This window comes from Lathyrus oleraceus, chromosome 5 (genome assembly GCF_024323335.1).
Source record: "Lathyrus oleraceus cultivar Zhongwan6 chromosome 5, CAAS_Psat_ZW6_1.0, whole genome shotgun sequence".
Taxonomy (NCBI): domain Eukaryota; kingdom Viridiplantae; phylum Streptophyta; class Magnoliopsida; order Fabales; family Fabaceae; genus Lathyrus; species Lathyrus oleraceus.
Window position 1 is genome coordinate 394,425,393 of NC_066583.1, and position 20,770 is coordinate 394,446,162.

The following is a 20,770-nucleotide window of genomic DNA, read 5'->3' on the forward strand; positions in this document are numbered from 1 at the left end:
TATGTGCCCAAGATCAGATTAAAAGACTATCTCACATAAAAAGCATTAAGAACATTTAGCAATTGAATGATATTATATATCAAAAGGTTCATAACACAACCTAACCTAGAGGAGTTTAGCTACTCATAATGCAATTAAAAATACCACAATTGATAGATAAAGATAACATATTAAGTCCCTTGAATTCATGCCCCCCAATGGCTTCAAATGCTCTAAAAATCTCCATTCGTGCTCTCAAAATCGTGCCTTGATATCCCAATTTCGTAACTCTTGTGAAAGTGCACAAAATCTCCCTTTTAAAGGCGTCAAAATGGACCAGAACACGTTAGAAAACCCCAGAAAAAGTACCTATCGCGCGCGTGATACCTTGCATCTCGCGCGATGCAGCTTTAATGGTTCTATCACGGGCGCGATGCTGCGCGATGGTGCATGTAATTATCTCTGAAGATGCATCCTTTTTTTCTCCTTTTCACTCCAGTTTTCACTAAGTCTTTAATTTTCACGCTTATCTATTTTCCCCTCATTCTTTGGTCATTCTTCTTCATTTTTGCTCAACTTTTACTTGTGTTTCTCCGATTCTTTGACTAAATATATGCAATGAAGGACTGACATCACAACCCCAAGCTTGAATCGTTGCTTGTCCTCAAGTACTCGCCTACGACTACACATTTCAACAGACAACAAGTCGCACAATAAAAATCTAACATCATCAAATTAAATATTTCTTTTACATGACCACTGTTCTAGATTCTAACTTCTATCCTACGAATTCGGAAAATGTTCTCAACATTGACGAATACCCAACCTGTCTCTCAACTCACTATAACTCACTCAATGGATAGGTTGGTCTCTCAATCAACATGCAAAATCAATTATGATTAGCTTGATCATGTTCTAATTGAGTTCATCACATAAATCACAACACACAAATTAGAGGTCTTTTCAAGTTGTAACTTGGCTTATATTAGAATAGGATATTTTTAGGAAAGTAAGTTTAAATCTTTGGAGTTAGGTGCCTAGTTCTCCTTCTATCATCATACCTCTTTGTTCCTTTTTGATGATACTATAGATTTTTGGTCCTTCTTATAATATCATTATTTTCTTTTCTCATTCATTTTATTTGAAGAAGTGTCTTTTTCCACTTCTTCTTTCACAAATTATTTTAAATTATTGGACCATAATCTCTAGTACCCCAACCCCAAACTTAAAACTTTGCTAACTTCCAAGAGCAACCCCAAACTTATTTTTTTCCATACACTTTAGGAACTATACTTCTAACTAACTCCAAAGAGAGGGTGGAAAGAAAAGATCTTTCAAGTCATATATGGCTAAGAATTTTAGGCTATGTCACTGAAGGAATGGCTAAGGCTCAAAGTGGTATCAATGGATATACCTATTACTACAGGGTGATTTATAAAGCCTTAAAGTTATAAACGACCAAAAATAAATCAAACCAGATAACATAATAATGTATGGATACACTAATAAAAAAAGAAAAGTGAACAATGGAAATATTTGACTCAAACCTTACTAGATGAGGTATCTGTAAGTTAAGCACAAGTTCGTTGATTCTTTTCTCATCCTTTGACTTCAAGTTGCTAGTTTCTATTGTGATGATCAAGTTTCTTTTTGGATCATCTGTTCAATGCTAAAGTGATAAAATTGGAAATCTGGAAAGAAGAAAAAAGCTACAAACTTGTTTATTAAAGACAACATAGATCTTAATGGAATGGTTATGCTTTAGTAGAAAATTCCTCTTATGGATAGTCTTGAATAAAAGTAAAGTAAATTCTGTAAAACAAAAACTGATTAAAAATGACAGGTTGCCTCCCATCCAACGCTTCTTTTCCGCCAATAGCTTGACGTCTCATACGTAAAACATGTCAAGCGCAAGGGATACCCTTACGTTGGTGAAAACTCTTTTTTTTTTCATTCTTCGATGAACTTCACTACCTTTTTCTTTCAATTGGTAGCACGTCTATAAATACTCCACATATGGTGTCCACTCATATGCATTAGACACCACCTTTTCCTCAAAATCAGTTCACCCATCTCCATATCTATTTTTGCCATCCCGGTTGCCAAGAATGGGCTTCCAAGAATCACTGATCCTTATGAATAATTTTTCATGTCGATCACCATAAAGTCTGCAGGGAAGGTCAAACCATCAACATGAATTAGCACATCTTGTACAATATCGAGCAAACGCGTCATAGATGAATTGACTAAAGTGAATGTCATGTTTCTCAATATGATCTCTCCAATCTTCAATTCCTTAAATTTGCTTAACGACATGACATTGATGCTCGAACCTAAGTCACATAAAGCACATGTGATTTTCAACCCAAAAATGGTGCAACTGATGTTGAAAATCCCTGGATCCTTCATCTTAAGTGGCACTTCCAGCGGTTCGACCATCTCCTCTTTTTCTGTCATGTTGACCTGTTCTTGAGTCAACTTCAACTTTTCACCTTTTAGCAATGACTGCATAAACTTAGAAAAATTTGGAATTAATTCTAAAATTTCATGAAAAGATATACTCCATCACCTTCCCTATAAATAAGGGATCATGTTCCATTCATTTTCAAAGTTTAAAAGCCACTGAAACGCTGTTGCAAACTCACTATTTTCTCTCCAAAAACAGAGTATCGAATTTGAACTCCCAAGTAATACCAACACCACTTAAACATCCAAACACCTTCACCTAATATCCCTAAAGCTATTTGAAACCTTAGAACCGTCTGAAACCATCTCATATGAGCTGCTCATACTCATCAAAACCTTTAATTGAAACCGATTCCGACCAGGTAGTTAACACCTCAATTTTACTTCAAACAAGTTACCATTCCACTCCATTTCATTTACTGATGCTAAGCCCCATGGTTTGAGCTTCGATTACTCAGTATCCATCATTTAATTTTTGATTTAGGGTTGACCATTCGTTTGAGTTCTTGAGAAATACTCCAGACTCAGAACCAATCAATTGCTCATGAGTATGGGGAAGGAAACAATGATCTTTGGTTGAGGGGAATCCATGGTTGATTCCCCTTAAAAATTAGAGTTGTAGACGACTCTGACTCGTTATTTCAATGTTCAAATTCAAAAAAATTATGTTGTTCTGTTCTGATTGGTTGTTGCGTGTGACTTGGCCTGAGTGTGTGTGTGTCTGTTCCCCCTGGTCGAAGCGTGTTTGGTGGACCTCTTAATCATGACCTTTCATTTGTTTTACTTTCTTTAAGTCACTAGATCCATTGGCTGGGCTTTGCGCGCAACTTATTTATAGTTTGAGATTTTTTTTATGAAGCGTGTTATTTGACACCCAAGGGAGCTTGGCCCAGAGGAAGTGGGGGTTGACCTATGACCCCAAGGTCAGGGGTTCAACCCCCAACGCCCCGTTTTGGTTTTATTCTTCATTCTTTTCCTTTCTATTTCTTATTTCTTCATTTTCACTTATTTTCTTCCCATTTTTATTTCATTTATTTTATCACTTATTTCTTTTTAATCTCACATGTTTATAAATATAATTAGAATATTTTCCATCCATATACTTTGTACATTATTTATTTTATATTTTATCACTATTATTTGGATATTTATACCCTTGTTTTGATGGTGGCTGATGACAAATTTATTGATCATGGTAATGGATTTTTTAGGGTTGATAAAATCTTCAATCTTTTAAACATGTCAATGAATGATCAATGGATCATTCATGAAACTTTGGGGTATTGATAGGTTTCCCCTATTTAACCATGTTTAAACCATTTGATGCATATATGAGACCTCACTTCTATGATCCTTATTTGTTGATTCTATTTGACTATGTGGTATCCATTGACCACTAATCTTGACACTGGTGTTTGAATGCTTAACTTGTACATTAATTAATCATTTAACTTGTAATTATTCGTGTGATATAATATTCCATTTGTCAAATTATTGATATATGGACTCAGGGTTGTATAACTTTCTTTGATTCAAATTTATTGTTAGATGATCATGGATCATCTTCAATACTTTGCATCAATGATGATTTATCCCTTGATGCGCCATATTTTGAGTCCTTTGACTTGTGGATAGATAATCCCTAGGCAGTACCTTGCATATTTTCTTTACTAACCATTAACTATTGATTCAATCCATCATCTTGTGGTTTATTTCCTTGTCAACTTTAATGCATTGTAATTTACTTTCAAGATTTCATCATCATTATATATATATATATATATATATATATATATATATATATATATATATATATATATATATATATATATATATATATATATATTTATCATTGTAATTTTAATTATTGTCATCACAATCAAAACAACAAAAGCATGATAAAGTTAAAAGACAAAAAAGATGCATTCATCTGTGACGAACTGTTGAACTTAGAGGATTTCATTAGGGCCATGGCATGTGGACATTGCCCCATCTCTTGACACTTTGCCCTAACTTGGATTTTCATCTGTAACTTGCAATCTTATATTGTAAGAATGGCGTCATGGAATAGGTCACTTTTGCACACATAAGGCTTTCTCTTGGGCTACCTTACAATGAGACCCTTTTATTTCTCGCATTGGTTACTCTGTAAATATTCATGTACGTCACCATTTCAAAATCAAAAGAAATAAACCCTTGATCTAATGTCAAGTGACATTTCCTTAATAAAAATCCAAAAATCCAAAATATGATTAGTATTGTGCGCCATGAGCCTTAAGTGGTGGGGAATGAGTAAGGATGTATCTCTCCTACCCTTACTCTGATTATTTTGGACACAAGACGCTTGACTTGTTTGTCTGAAACATTCTCCTTTGCCCATAGTCTTTAGCGCAATCTAATCACAAACAATCTTTTCATTAACCATAAAATCGAAATCAACTCATCAAACCTCATTTTTGCGCCTTAGGGCATCACTCTAAAAACGCTTTTTAAAGATAAAATCAACCAACACACAAACATTTTCTACTATGAACTACGAAGCTCTGATTCTTCATCACCTGATAAATGATACGTAGGCACAAGGACCCAAATCCTTGACGAGCATAATAATAAAAAACCACAATCTCATTCTTTCACTTTCATAATAATAAAGTAATTTTTATAGATAAACACCCACACACGCATACAACTTAAATGGGTCCCATGGAGTACCATGGACGTGAGGGGTACTAATATCTTCCCCTTGCGTAATCTACTTCCGAACTCATTATTTGGTTGCAAAAATTGAGGTCCTTGCTCAATGAATTGGGTCTTGGACCTTGAAACAAAGTTGAAGATAAACTTAATTAGGAAATTTGACTCAAAGAATATCTTGAAAATCTTGCAAGATTAAAAAGTTATGGACTTTGGATCAAATCATAGGTCATTCTTGCCTAAATGTGACCAACCAACATGACCTAAAACTGTGACTTTGTGATTTATTGATTTTAAAGGCACAATGGTGGATGTTTAAAGCTCATATGATCATATCATGATGTTAAATGAGGCTTAGAACTTTGTGGGATGATTTTAGGTCAAGTTCATGGGCAAAGTCAAGGCATTGAATGTCCAAAGTTCATGACCAAACCAAGTACTTGTAACATGAATTGAATGGATCTTTGAATGGTTAATTATGGTTGAAAATGAATTAAGTTGATGTTGAATGAATGGTGGTATTATAGGGTGATCAAATGAAACAAAGCCAATGATCAAAGGATGCCCAAATTAGGGTTTATTGAATCACAAGTTTCATCAAGAACCATGGTCAGACAAATTAGGGTTTGGTGATGCAAGGGATATATTGAGATGTTTCAAAGTTTTGTTGCATGAACAAAATTTGGATTTTAGGGGTGCTTAGTGACATGGTCAAGATTCAAAGTGAACCATGACTTATACAAGCCAAAGAGGGTCAAGAGTTAGGGTTAGGGTACTTGGGTGACCAGATGAATCTTGATGTGTCTTCAATGGGGACTCACAATCCAATTAGGGTTTTGGAGAGTGAGTGACATATCTTGAATGATCCCCCAAGATTTGTTGGACTCTTGAGGATAGAGATTAGGGTTAAGGTGGCTTGGGCACACCTCACCATGCACTACTAGAAAAACAGTTATTAGCGTCGGCCACTTTCAGACGCTAAAGGTGAAAAAACAGACACTAATATGTGGTTAGCGTCGGTTTAGCGTCGGTGTCGGGCCTTGAATAAAAGTTGCGAAGCTACTGTGTAACGTCGGCTAAAGATACACCGAGGCTACGTAGCCTCGGTGAAACGGAGGCTAACGCGGACACTAATGGGACCGACGCTATATTGTTTCAAAACCATGAAAAGTCAATATTATGTTTAGCGTTGGCCTGTCCGACTCTAAAGTAAACAAAAAAAGTCAACTTTTTTTATGCATCGATCGACTGGCATTGAGGTCAATTTATAAAACTCAAGAAAAAACAGATAGCGTCCGTAGCACCGACTCTAAAGTCAACATAGAAAAGTCTATAATAATATTTAGCCTTGCATAGACCGACTCTAAAGTCAACAAAAAAGGACAATAAAGATGTTTATAGTCGGGTTGCAACATGACAACCTCACTCGAACAAATTTTTTCAATCCACTCCATCAACCGAACAATATCATATTTATGGTAATACATTTGGAAACAATTTTAAACATTCGTGAAAGAAACTACAAAAGTTCTACCCACATTAACTTTCAAAAAACATACACAAAAAGTAATCACATCCGAGATTAATTCGTTCTACTAAAAGTACAAGATCAATCTTCATCTAATGATTGATCATCCAAATCGTCATCATAATGATGAGAATGTGATACAAAAGTTGAAGTGTCAAATTTCTTCATCATAAATTCCTTCCAAGCATTCATCTCCCTCTCCATCCTTTGTGCAGTCTCGGTAGCAGCTTTTGCAGCCTCGGTAGCAGCTCGCATTGCTTCGTTAGCCTCTTGTAATTGGGTCGTTGCAGCCTCGGCAATTTGTTCAGCTCTAATTCTAGCTGCTCTTTCAGCTTCTAATGACATCCCAAACATAGAGTGTTGAGGAGTTTGAGATTGTTGGGTAAAACTTTTTGATCCACGTTTTAGATTAATAGCTAAATCTGCAGCGCCATAAACCCGACCACGGTTACGGCCCCCAGCAGCCTCTGTCCATAGCTGATTTACACGCTCTCCATCTAACACTTGAACAACCTCTCCATTCCCTTCTTCAGTTGGCTGAAGTTCTGCATCAAACTTCTCTTTAAAAGTCTTCTGTGTAACACCCTTCTAAAATACCCCAAATATTTAATTAAATAGCAATATATCAATCAGAGTAATTATGCAATTAAGGGTGTCACACAATCATTTCACACCATTCACCATAATAACTGTCATGCTCTTTTAATTAATTCAAAACATAAAGTATTTGCACAATACGCAGCGGATAGAAATCAAATCAATCATGCAAAACATGTAACACATTACATGTTAAATTATTCAACAAGTTAAAACATCCCGTCCCGATGTTACATCTATCAGAGCATGACCCACTAAGGAACTACACTAGACTCCAAGCACTAGCTTCTACTCAATCACAACTCGTTACCTGAAAAATAGTTGTAAGGGTGAGTTCCTCAATCGATATAACAACCATTATAAAATATCATGTCATGTTAAGTAATTTAACACATTAATCACCCTAATCACATCACACATTCAGTAACGGCACATCAACTCAAATATCATACTCAATACCAACACAATTCATACTCATACTCAATGCCAACACAAACACACGTATAATATTGGAATACATCCATCCATATTATACGCCATACATACATTATGCAATGAGACTCCATGCATGCGGTACCGACTATTCGTGAACATATAGTTCAACTTCACCGACCAAATCCAGGTACGGCTACCAAGCTCACTAGTCCCACTCATTTGAGACCTAGTGACTCACATCACTAATTCCTCACCATGGGAATTAGCTACCACCCCAAGGGCCATGCTATGCACGCTAATCACCTAGCATGCAAATATCAACAACAGTCCAAAATGACTAACATCACTAATTCCTCACCATGGGAATTAGCTACCACCATAAAGGCCACATTATGCTATGCCAAATCACCTAGCATTCAACATCATCAACAATAATCCACAATGGACATATGCTCGCACTCTAAGCCATAAAATAGTCCATTCACAAACACACGCATAATATATACACTCATAGCATTATGCATACCATCATACATCATCAACACATTCATCAAAACATCATATCGTGTCAAATAATTAATCACAGTATTAGCACACTCTACTAATACCTATACTGCTCAAAACAGCGGGAATAATCCCTACTATATCACACACCGATATAGGCCACCCATCACATATACACATAACATTTAAAATATCCATTTTTCCTCTTTTTGACAGTGTTAACCGGTTAACGCCCTGGGTTAACCGGTTAACGCAACACAGAACACACTTTCTGGCAAAACGCAACAGTGTTAACCGGTTAACGCCCTGGGTTAACCGGTTAACGCAGACAAAACAACAGTTTTTCACAATTTATAACAGTGTTAACCGGTTAACACCCTGGGTTAACCGGTTAACGCAAGACAGAAAGCTGTTCCTGCGCTAACACAAAGCAGAATGCAGAATTCTCCGCATTTTCCGCCGTTGGAGGACTTCCGGACCTCCGATTCCAATTCCGTAAAAAGCTACACGTCCAGCAATTTACGACACACATCATTATCGATTCAATTACAGTTTTCACACAACTTATTCATCACAATTTCTCAGCATTCCAAATCCCAATTAGGGTCAATTCAACGGTTTATCACTACCCATTACATGCTAACCCATAATACCCATTAAACGACGATAAACCCCCCTTACCTGATTAATCCGGCAAATCTTTGAGCTTCAAGCTTTCTCTTCTCCAACCTTTGCCCTTGCTCTTCCTCTTTGCCCTTTTCCTCTTTTCAGCCGCTTCTCTGTTTTCACGTGAAAACTCTGTTTACCAAATGGGATTCTTTTTTCCTTATTTCACACTTATATATTTTCCAATAATTATTATTCCAAAATAATAATAATAATAATCCAATAATTCCAATTATTTAATTAAATTAATAAATATAATATTAATTTAAATCAAATAATTATCTTATTTTTATTGGGGTGTTACATTCTGCATAACACAACATTATAATGCTAAGTTAGTGCTCTGTTAAGAATTTAGAGATGATATGTTGGTTAGAAGTTAGTGCTCTGTTAAGAATTGTTAGAATTTGTTAAATGTTGTTAAAAGGTTGAATCAGTTAACTATTTATAATGCTAAGTTTGTTTGAGTTACATAGTTAGTAATAGTTAGTTATGTTAGGGTTAGCTCTACTAGAAAGATGCTAAATTCTATTAGTAAGGTCTGTTAGTGAAATACTTGGTGTCAGCTTTAAAATGAACAAATCAGTTGGCTTGAGTTTGTAATTAAAAAAAAGTTAGAAAATTGTTAGTGTGATTTACAATTAGTTTTGCAATTACAGTTAGGAAAAAAATGTTAATGTTCGTAGGTTAAGTCGTTAGGAAAATGTTAACTGTTAGAAATCAGTAAAGAAAATGATTATGTCAATGCAATTGAATTAATGCTTATTGGATGATTACACAGTTTTACAGGTGAATGGTTTTTTGTTGACTCTGAAGTTGCTATGCTATGCTCCTTGTTGATTAATAGAACAAATTATCACAAAAGTTAGAGTTAGTTTACATGGATAGAGTTAGCAGTTTTGAAACTCTATTAGAATTATATACCAACCTTAATTGGACTGCAAGTAAAAAAAATAGTTCGAATTAGTGGTTAGCATGGTTAATTGAATGTTTGATTTCTGTTAGTGTTAGGAGTCAGATTAGTGAGTAATGTTGAGTTGTTAGCACGTCACTGTCAGTAGGTTGAAAAAGTAAGGAATATTTAACAGCAAGATAACACAAGCAATTGTATCATTCTTATACAGCTATGCCAATGAAACTCAAAATGGTTATGCCCCATATCTATCTAAGAAAAGTCCCATATCTGCCAAATGGCTATGCCAATGAAACTCAAGATAACACAGCAAGTTTAAAGTCCCATATCTATCTAAGAAAAGAATCAATAATAATAATAGTATTTGTGCGCTGTCTCATGCATTGTCACTATAGCAATCGACACATCCACGTTGTGCTCAGAAATCTAATGGGACTGATAATTATTTTGCCTAAATTGTCACTATAGCAAACAAAGATACACATCACTAGTGTTCATACTCATTCGAGTTACTGAATGTTGCACGTGAAGTTGCTTTTGAATGTGAAGGTGTGCCTAAATTGATTAAAGACGTGGGATGTTCCTTACAAAATAAACCAATTGAAGAATGGAAAGTGTCGTTAGATAATCTTAAACATTAGTTAATATATATCTATCCATATAAAGTGACAATGCATTAGTTAATATATACAGTAATTATAAAAGTACAGGCTCACTTTATCATAAAAGTACAGTAATTATATACATTAGTTAATATATATCTATCCATATAAAAAATAATATAAAGACATGTAGTCAAGTTATAAAGTAGTAATGTACTAGAATTGATTTTATTGATTGATACTCCAATATTATTTAGTATGAGATGGAGTCAAGTTACACAAATCCATAATTTTAGTTCCTATTTTGAAAAGCAGCAACAACAAACAGTTTATGGGACTTTAAACTGTTTTTCTGTAATAATAGTTAATAAGGCTAAATCTTGGTGGAATAAGTAGCACCTGCCTTCCAACCTGCAGGTATTGTGAACCGTGATCCCACCCAATTGGACCCAACATTGCTACTCACTTGAAACCTCAATCGGATTTCATTTTCAAACTGATAGCAGGAAGTTGGAATTTCAAACTGATAGCAGGAATTTCAAACTGATTGCAGGAATTTCAAACTGATATCAAACAGCACAGCAAATATTGATGCAGGAATTTCAAACAAATATCAAACAGCACAGCAAACTGATTGCAGGAATTTCAAACTGATAGTTAAACATAGGACTTGTGCTATTATATCTAACTTACATTAGACTATAAAAATGGATAACTAGATCCTTTTTGGAGAGTTTAATTTGAATAAGTCTGCTTCTGAAAGCATGGATGCAAATATTGATGCAGTAAAATTTACGAGAACTTACATAAGTAGATGCAGCATGACTGTCAACCCATTCACCATTTTTCCTCTTGTGTGTTTTTAAAAATAACTCATCGGGACGCAGATCCCTTTGAAGTTCACGTGACTACAAAAATCAAATAATCCAATAATCAATACAGAATACGAGTAAATCTGTCAAGATATAAAGAATCTTCATAATAATAATAATTTGTTAGGATTTTATTACTTACAAGTTGAAGTGCAACATCAATATGAGCCTTACGGCCTGTGGTGTGGACTGCTCCGCCTCTTGCGGAAGCTCGATTGGTCTTGTTTTGAGAAGACACAGCCAAAAACTCGGTCTTTTTCCAATAAGTTTGAAGTTCAACCCAAGCATCATCACCAATCCATGAAGGTCGAGTCCCTTTTCTCCTCGCCTTCCCCAACATGTCGTTTAATCGTTTTCTTCCTTTTTTTTCAAATGCGCTATAGACAAATGCATGATCGAAAGGATCCCACGAAACCTTCTCCTAAAAATAATTAAAATCACATAATTAATATTAATAACCAATTAGTTACTTTTTTAATATAATTTGATCAACTTAAGTGACAAAAGTCAATAAATACTTACTCCAAACAACTTAAACCAATCAGCTTTCGTATCAGGATCGAGTGCAGACCAATGATGTATAGGTTTATAAAATTGTTTGCGTATCGCATAATTAATGGCACCAGCAACTTCTTTGGCAGGAACTAGCCTACAAAATACAATAATAAAACTACTAAATTATTAAGAATCATATGGATAGTAATATTCTCAACTTTCTTAACAGGTTATATATATTTTAGACAAAATACAATAATAAAACTACTAAATTATTAAATTATGAGAATATATATGACTTACCCAGTACCAGATGGTTTTATAATAACTTTCCCATTCTCATCTATTGTTGGCACAAGAGGGGTAATAGTTTCTTGACCCACCGCCTCATCCTCATCAGCATCCACATCTTCCTCCTCTGCCAAATTTGAAGGGCTAGCCATTGTTTGAAGGTTTATACTTTGAGGGCCAACCATTGTTTGATGGCTTAAAGTTGGAGTAGGCATAAAACTGAATTTCTCAGAGGTAGTGGCATGAACAGGTACTACAGTTGGAGCTGGTGTTGGCATCGACGATGCAGCCTGCACAGACGATGCTGCCTGAGCTGGTGTTGGCATCGACGATGCAGCCTGCACGGACGATGCTGCCTGAGCTGGTGTTGGCATCAACGATGCAGCCTGCACACACGATTTTTTAGAAGCTGATGTTGGCATTGATGATGCAACCTGCACGGACGATGCTTCCTGAGCTGGTGTTGGCATCGACGATGCAGCCTGCACAGATGATTTTTTCGAAGCTGATGTCGGCATCGACGATGCAACCTGCACGGACGGTGCTGCCTGAGCTGGTGTTGGTGCCGATGATGCATCCTGCATAGACAATGTTGTTTGAGCAGGTTTCCTAACGATATGCTTCTTGTTAATTATGCGATTTCGTTCTTCTTGAAGTTTTCCTGGTGCTAATACCTTAGCTTTTCCACCTCTTTTAGTCATCTGTTGTCATAAAAATAAAAGGATTAGTCAGTCTCACACTCTTAACATTATCAAATGCAGTTTCTGATAAAATTAAAAGTAAAAGAAAAGAAACAATGTTGTTTCTGATAATTCAAATGCAGTTGCCAAACATTATCATAACACGCAAAAACCCCTCCAAACATCAACAACAGCAAAAACCTCTTCATACTGTGGCGAGTCCGAAAACTGCCACGTATACCTACCATAGCGCCGCAGTTACGGATATTTGATAACACAACACTGCTCTACAGGAAACAATTTGAGCAATTTACAGTACGGATTCTTAATGGAGAATCCAAAATGCCCCCTAGTTTCAACAGAGAAGATGTGGATTTTTTATTATATGCCAGAAGACAGATAAAGGGAGGCGGCTGCTTGCTAAATAAAAAAATTTCATAAAACATATAAAGTGAATTCTAGTTCTACTAGAAAACAAAACATTCATTGTTGTTGTACGATATTCTCATACATCTCCAAACTTTATAAAAACAGGACTCATATTAATCAATCAATAAAAAAAGTTAAGAGAAAGATATGCATACTCTATTGTGGTCCTAAAGTAATAATAACTAAAAGATTAACAACAACTTCATGATAAAGCATGCAACGATCTAATGCAAAAACATGTAAAATGATATTGCAAGGTGTAGAAAACTGTATTTGACCTTTAGAAAGTATTATACTGCATGATAGCACAGGGAAGAACTATAGTGATTCACTACATAGCCAAATTATTGGATATTAGAAATGGAGCCATTTCAAATACAAAGGAATGCTGCTAACAAAGGAGGGGTAAACAAAGAAAAAGTTCTCTACAGGGAAAAGATAAATGCACAACGACTTAATTTATCTTACATAACTTGTCCAGAATTGATTCTAGCTGAGAAACTAGAAAGAGAAACTAGAAAGAAAAGAAAATTTAGTTCTGCTTCACCCTTTTGTTTCTATTTGAACCCTCATTCACGTCACATCACGCTTATCTTCATCAATGCCCTCTATCTGCTTCACTAGTAGAGCAATCAAAAATCTCTTCAAACACATCTAATTGTGACATGTCACGCAAACAAGATATTGCTTCAATTTCTACATTGGATAGCGCTGGTAACATCCCATCAGATTGATAAGGTACTTCATCCTCTATGTTGTCAATCTCTACGCGACCCCTTGGTTTTGTGGTGATTGCCGCACACCATCCACGCATATCTCTACACATTTCTGGATATGGGACATAATACACTTGTCTTGCATTTTGCGCAAGGATGAAAGGATCATAAGGACGATAACGTTTATCCATCTTAATATCAACAGTTTTATATTGTGGGTGAACCTTTGTGCCCGTATTCCTTGTTGGATCAAACCATTCACAATAAAAAACTGGAATCTTATGCTTCAGACCAAAGTAATCTAGCTCAAAGATATGTTTGATTATTCCATAAAAATCAGTATTTCCTCCTTCTGCAAGACCTTTCACGTGCACACCACAATTGCTAGTTTTTCTACCTTTGCTCCATTCTTCAGTATGAAACTTGTACCCATTGATAAAATACATGTTCCATGATATGGCCATTGATGCAGGACTGCGAGACAAGGCAATTATATCTTGGTTAGTAACTCCATTTGTCTCCTCATTTACATATTTCTTCAGCCATATGGGAAACTCTATATGTATGCGCCCAGATGAATCTTCTATATCTAGAGAGTGGTTCTCTAAGAATATGCTGAAATAAATCACACGATTCATAAGTAAATATCTATTATGATATGCATCAATAATTTGATTGAATATATTATGATGCACACTTACTCAAGATATGGTTTAACCTCATCACAATTTATCAAGACATGCACATGTGAAGACTTCCATTCCTTATCAGATAGAAAATATTTTCGTGACTTCCCACTTGGTCGACCGCTACTTTGTAGAATGGACATTGTAGGTAGAATGTCATCATTGTCTAAATGAGGTTTGTTACTAAGATTTATGGTTGGCAACAAACGGAAAGAGTTGAAATAATGAGAGCAAAAGTAATTTGTCTCGCGATGTATATAATCACTGCATATGGAACCTTCAACTCTAGCCTTATTTGTCACTGCCCTCTTTGAGACTCCCATAAATCTGCACATTCAATCATTCCACGTTTATTAATTTATGATAAACATGCAATAACTTAATAAAATCAACCACAACAATTACCTTTCGAATGGATACATCCATCGGTACTGTACTGGACCACCTAGAATTGCTTCTTTGGCAAGATGGATTGGAAGATGCTCCATTGAGTCAAAGAAACCTGGTGGAAAAATCCTTTCCAACTTGCATATGATAATTGGAATATTCTCATCCAACTTAATTAAGTCGTCCATCCTCAATGTATTGCAACAAAGATCTTTAAAGAATCGACTTAGCTCAGTTAATGGTTTCCAAACCAAATCTGGCAATGAATGGAATGCAATTGGGAGTAAACATTCCATGAAAACATGACAATCATGGCTCTTCATCCCATGCACCGTACCCTTTTCTACATTGGCACACCTACTGAGGTTTGAAGCATAGCCATCTGGCATTCTCAATTCCTTAAGCCATTTACAAACCAACTTGGCTTCAGATTTGGTTAGAGTGTAACTAGCCTTTGGTTTACCATTCTTTCCGTTTTCTAAGGGTTGGAGCTCCAAGTCCCCGCGAAAGCATAATTTAGCCAAGTCTTCTCTTGCCTTTTCATTATCCTTTGTTTTATCCTTAACATTCATGACAGTATTAAATATATTATCGAAGACGTTTTTTTCTATGTGCATCACATCGAGGTTATGCCTTAACAAGTTATCCTTCCAATATGGGAGATCCCAAAAAATACTTCGCTTTTTCCAATTGTGATCCACTCCATACCCTTCGAATTCTTTCCATTTCGCCTCCCATCCAATTTCAGTAACTTTTGGAAAATTACTTATTACCGCCCATATATCTTTCCCTGTGGAAATGAGAGGTGGCTCATTGGTCACAACCCTATTTTTTAGGAAACTTCTTTTACTCCTTCTGAAGGAGTGATTAGATGGCAAGAAACGACGATGACAGTCAAACCAGGAATTCTTATGGCCACTTTTCAAGGTGAAAGCATCAGTGTGTTCCATACAATGAGGGCATGCCAATTTACCTTGTGTTCCCCATCCAGATAACATACCATAGGCTGGAAAATCATTAATTGTCCACATCAAGCAGGCTTTCATGATGAAGTTTTGTTTTGTAGATATATCATAGGTCAATATTCCATTGGACCACAATCGATGTAGATCATCAATCAATGGTTGCAAGTAGACATCTATCTTTAATTTAGGGTTTTTAGGTCCGGGTATGAGGCATGCCAAAAACAAGTATGGTTTGGTCATGCACATTTCAGAGGGGAGATTATACGGAGTAACTATTATTTGCCAACATGAGTATGGAGAAGCAGACGCTTGAATGTAAGGAGTAAAACCATCTGAACACAGACCCAACCTTACATTTCTGGGTTCCCTAGAAAAGTCAGGATATACACTATCAAAATGTTTCCATGCTTTTCCATCTGACGGGTGGCGAAGGATGTTGGAACTATTTTTGTTCATGTGATGCCATCTCATTTCACTTGCCGACTCAGTTGATGCATACAATCTTTGTAATCTGGGAATGATTGGGAAGTAGAACATTCTCTTCACTGGGATATCTTTGTACTTTCCCATGCCAGTCTTGCGAGGAATGAACCTAGGAGCATTACAAAATTTGCACTCTGATAGATTGCTATCATCCTTGTAATATAACATACAACCATTCTTACAACAATCAATCTTCTCAACCTTTAGCCCTAACTTAGATACCAACTGTGTTGCTTGGTAATAGTTCTCGGGCAAGCATTTTTGAACTGGACATACACTTTTAAGCATTTGTGCAACAAAATCTAAACCTTTTTGTGGTACATGCCAATTAGACCTAATTTCAAGAAGTTGAGTAGATATTGATAATATTGATTGGGTAGCTCCCTCATAAATGGGCTTGTTGAAAGATATCAACTTGTCATAAAATCATTTGGCATCTTCGTTGGGAAACTCATCCTCCGTATATTCCTCAACTTCTATGTTATCATTCACGTGAGAGAATACTCCATAAGGCCTAAAAGCATCATACACCATCTGATTCATTGCCTCAATTTGGTCATCATGATGCACATGCTCACTACTATTTGAATCATTCCTTGTATTAACATTGAGCTCTACTTCTCCATGTTGAGTCCAAATCCAATAGTCTGGTTGAAATCCATCTCGATACAAGTGAAGTCTAACATTAGTTGGTGTTCTTATCTTGAGACACTTGCAATTTATACACGGACACCTTATCCCTCCCTCAGATTTACAAATAGGTTGTTTCAAAGCCCTCTTTACGAAGTCTTTAACCCCGCGAACATACTCTTCTTTCAATCCGTGTCTATTGGAATATACTCTATCGTACATCCAAGTACGATCCATTTTCTATAAGGCAAACAATTAACTCGTCAACCACTGAAAATTAAAACATATATTAGACAAAAATGAATGGCTGATAAGTTCCTAATGGGTATTAGGAGAAAATCAGATAACTTCCTAATGGGTATTAGGAGAGAATAGAATACATGTATTCCAAGGGATTTTTATTTTATTTTCAGTGGTTCAAAAATTAAACATGACGAACATACCAAATTTTAATACTATTGTACATTATTATTTCAGACCGTAAACAAAATTGCTGCACAGATTTATAAATCTATTAAACTGCTGTATATTTTAACAAATCCAATAAGCTATTGTACTCACTTCCTGAAATCTAACTAAAACAATGTAAGCCTTAATTCTTAGTTTATTTTTTAATGTAAACCGAACCAAAACTACATGTTAATGGAAATAACTAACAACTTGCAGTATGTAGTCACTATATAGACTGTCATGTACAGTAGTACCAAATTATTACCATGCCAACACAAATCAACATACAAACCAAAACAAAACTTCTACCTACAAACATACGCAACCAAAACGCATAAGGTAGCCGATACACAAAGCAACCGCCTCGAAACCAGAAAAAAAACACAACACTGGGACAATCACAACAACAGAATAGAACTTAATTCGAAATATAAACAAAATCTATGCGAATCAAATGCCACAAAGGTGAAAGGTTATATCCCGATGCTAGAATTTCATTTACAACATAACCAATTCGCAATCCAAGGGAAACCGAAAAGAGAAAAACACAACATAGCCAATGCGTGTTCGAAATCAAAATAAAGTTCAAAAATTTGTAAATCATACACTTAGCTCGAACTATGAGTTTAAACAAGTGGTAACCACAATCAAACAATTCTCTTATAACAATTAGAGTTAACGGTGCCGACAAAAACTAACGGTAACTATAACCAAACCGTCTACGCAAACAGAGCCGTACAGTGCAAAAAGAAGAAACAAAATAGATTATGATTATTTACAATGTTATTCCAAAGATAAAAGATCCAACACTTATTCTGAGAAAATTACTAATATCTATTGGAATTTGAATATGAGACCTTAAGAGGACCTATAAAGAATTAAACTATATTGCACAATATAGTTCAAATAACATTCAACCAAAGTGATTGAAATCAAATTATGATGGTAAAGTATGTGTGGATTTGGAACTCTTTCATAAATAAAGAGTGTTCTCTCGTAGAAGCATGTCAAGCCTTATGAAAACACCTTGAAAGAGGTTTATCACACTATACAATGATATGATTTGAAATAAATTGGCACTTCTAAAAGTTAAATTTGAATGGTGAAGGATTGATTATAATTCTAAAAGTAACATCCAATTATCCATTTCACTATGCTTCACAAGCAGGGTATAACAAAATATCTTATTTGCAAGGAAAATGGAAATTTAACATCCAATCATCCATTAAAACACAAGGAAGCACAAGACAAACAAGACAGTAGGAATGGAGAAATCAGAAACACGTGAAGCTAACTCGGGGAATCGAGAAACATATTGATTTCAAAAATATGGATGAACTGCTAGCACAACAGGACAACAACACAAGACAGAACAAAGGAACACTTCTCAATTGCAGTCACTAGAAGCAAGCAAAGCACTAACTAAGACACATCAACAACAGTTAGAAAACAAGCACTAATAATCAGGTCACAAATATATAGCAGACACACAGATTGTTACAAATGGTTGATACTGGCACTGCAACTCACATCAGAAATCAGTTATGGAATGCAGGCACAGCAGATAATTCAAGAAGCACAACAGCCAAATCAGGTGGCACAATGAAAACATCACCTTCAGCCTGAAGCAAGGAAGGCTCAACAGCAAATATCTCATCAAGAACAGGACAATCTAGAGCATTAGAGGACATACATCAAGCAACAAAAGGGAAACTAAACTACAGATATGAGTTCATCTATAAAGCACTCAAGCAGCCGCATCATTAATACACAATGCAACAACTGGAAATTACTCGGAGGCAACATCATCAAGAGAACCACATGAAGGACATTCAAGATAAGAGGAAGGATGAAAACATGCATCAATATCATCAACATACCAGAAACCTTGGTTCCACAAAAACAAATCTAAACCAGCACAAACTTTTTCAGCTCTTTTAGTTTGACCCCATAAGAAATAATTAAGCAGAACTTAGGAAATTCCATAGCCTCCTCATAACCACAAAATCAATTCATAAATAATTCTCAACAGCTTCACTTATTCCAAATAATTGTATAATAAATAGTTTACATCCACGATTACATGATCATGAATCCCTAACACTCATCACACAATGCGTATGTTGCAACAAATTTTAAACATTTAAAAGTATTTTGGTTATTACATAAATTATATTTTCCATTTATTTATATTCAAAATCTTGGATTTAATTTACTTAGTTTAAAATAAGTGATGCTTATAAGATACAAGTAGAAACTATACAGCTTTCACAAACACAGGTAGAAACTATATAGCAGAGCAATCAAAATCACATTTAACACCACACATATGTTCATAACAGGAGTATCATAGAAACTATACAGCTTTCACAAACACAGCTTTCACTACTGATGCAAACAGTTAATAAATTTGAGTCCAGAAAAAACATTTCCTTCAAAATAAATTATAACCCCAACCTTGAGAAATACTAACTGATGCAAACACTAACTATTGCAAACACTAACAGTTCAGTCTGGTTCCAAATTAACATAGGGATGACTAACCTTGAGAAAGAGTTGTCTTTGCAAAATCCCGGATGATATAGTGCTTCGGTTCCAAATTAACTTGCATTCAACGACTGCTTACTGCCTCCACTAAGTAAGATGAGCATTCTTGAAAACCTACATTCAGAAAACCAATTAGCAAATAATTTGATTTTTGTAGTTTCAGACTTAAAGGAGACTTTAAACATATTTGGAAACAATACTAAACTTGCAAAGAAAAGTTGATTCCAGCATCCACAAAGCCGATAGTTCTGGAAAACCTACATTCAGAAAAATAAAACATATGACTATCTCATACTCATTAAACCAAAACTCCATGGAAATCACTTGAGATGAATATGCATTACCTTTGATGATTTAGAAACCCTTTAACGAGGGATTTTGAATTAGGGATTCTTCAATGGATTCACGGATTAGGGATTCACGAATCGGTTCACGAAATAGGGAAAAAAGGGATTCACGATTTAGCATGGAATTAGGGTTTTCGTTTTGTGAAATGAAATGGAGGGAGAGTGAAAAATGACGAGGGAAAAGGAAAGAGGGAAATAAGCTGTCGCGCAATTTTTGGTCCGAAGTAGAAAATTCCATAGAGTCCGCCAAGCGGACTCTAATTAATAAATAAAATACTTAAACCTTAAATATATATATATATATATATATATATATATATATATATATATATATATATATATATATATATATATATATATATATATATATTATAGATAAATAAATGGAAAATGTATATGTTATAAGAA

At 35.3% G+C, this 20,770-nt stretch overlaps 1 protein-coding gene across 1 annotated transcript; it reads right to left on the reverse strand.

Annotated features, from left to right (window-relative positions):
* Positions 1 to 6,748: 6,748 nt before the first annotated feature.
* Positions 6,749 to 20,070, reverse strand: LOC127080959 (uncharacterized). Its single transcript, XM_051021241.1, has 6 exons — positions 20,013 to 20,070; positions 12,055 to 12,743; positions 11,779 to 11,905; positions 11,399 to 11,677; positions 11,191 to 11,292; positions 6,749 to 7,255 (listed from the first exon to the last, which is right to left on the reverse strand). Exons 2-6 carry the CDS (start codon positions 12,741 to 12,743, stop codon positions 6,749 to 6,751), a joined length of 1,704 nt encoding a protein of 567 aa, XP_050877198.1. The 5' UTR covers positions 20,013 to 20,070.
* Positions 20,071 to 20,770: the final 700 nt, after the last annotated feature.

Coding starts and splice junctions, on each gene's coding strand:
- LOC127080959 (XM_051021241.1), bottom strand. CDS start 12,743: ATGACTAAAAGAGGTGGAAAAGCTAAGGTATTAGCACCAGGAAAACTT. Junction 11,906..12,054: donor ATAAAACCATCTGGTACTGG/GTAAGTCATATA, acceptor TGTATTTTGTAG/GCTAGTTCCTGCCAAAGAAG. Junction 11,678..11,778: donor ATTGGTTTAAGTTGTTTGGA/GTAAGTATTTAT, acceptor AATTATTTTTAG/GAGAAGGTTTCGTGGGATCC.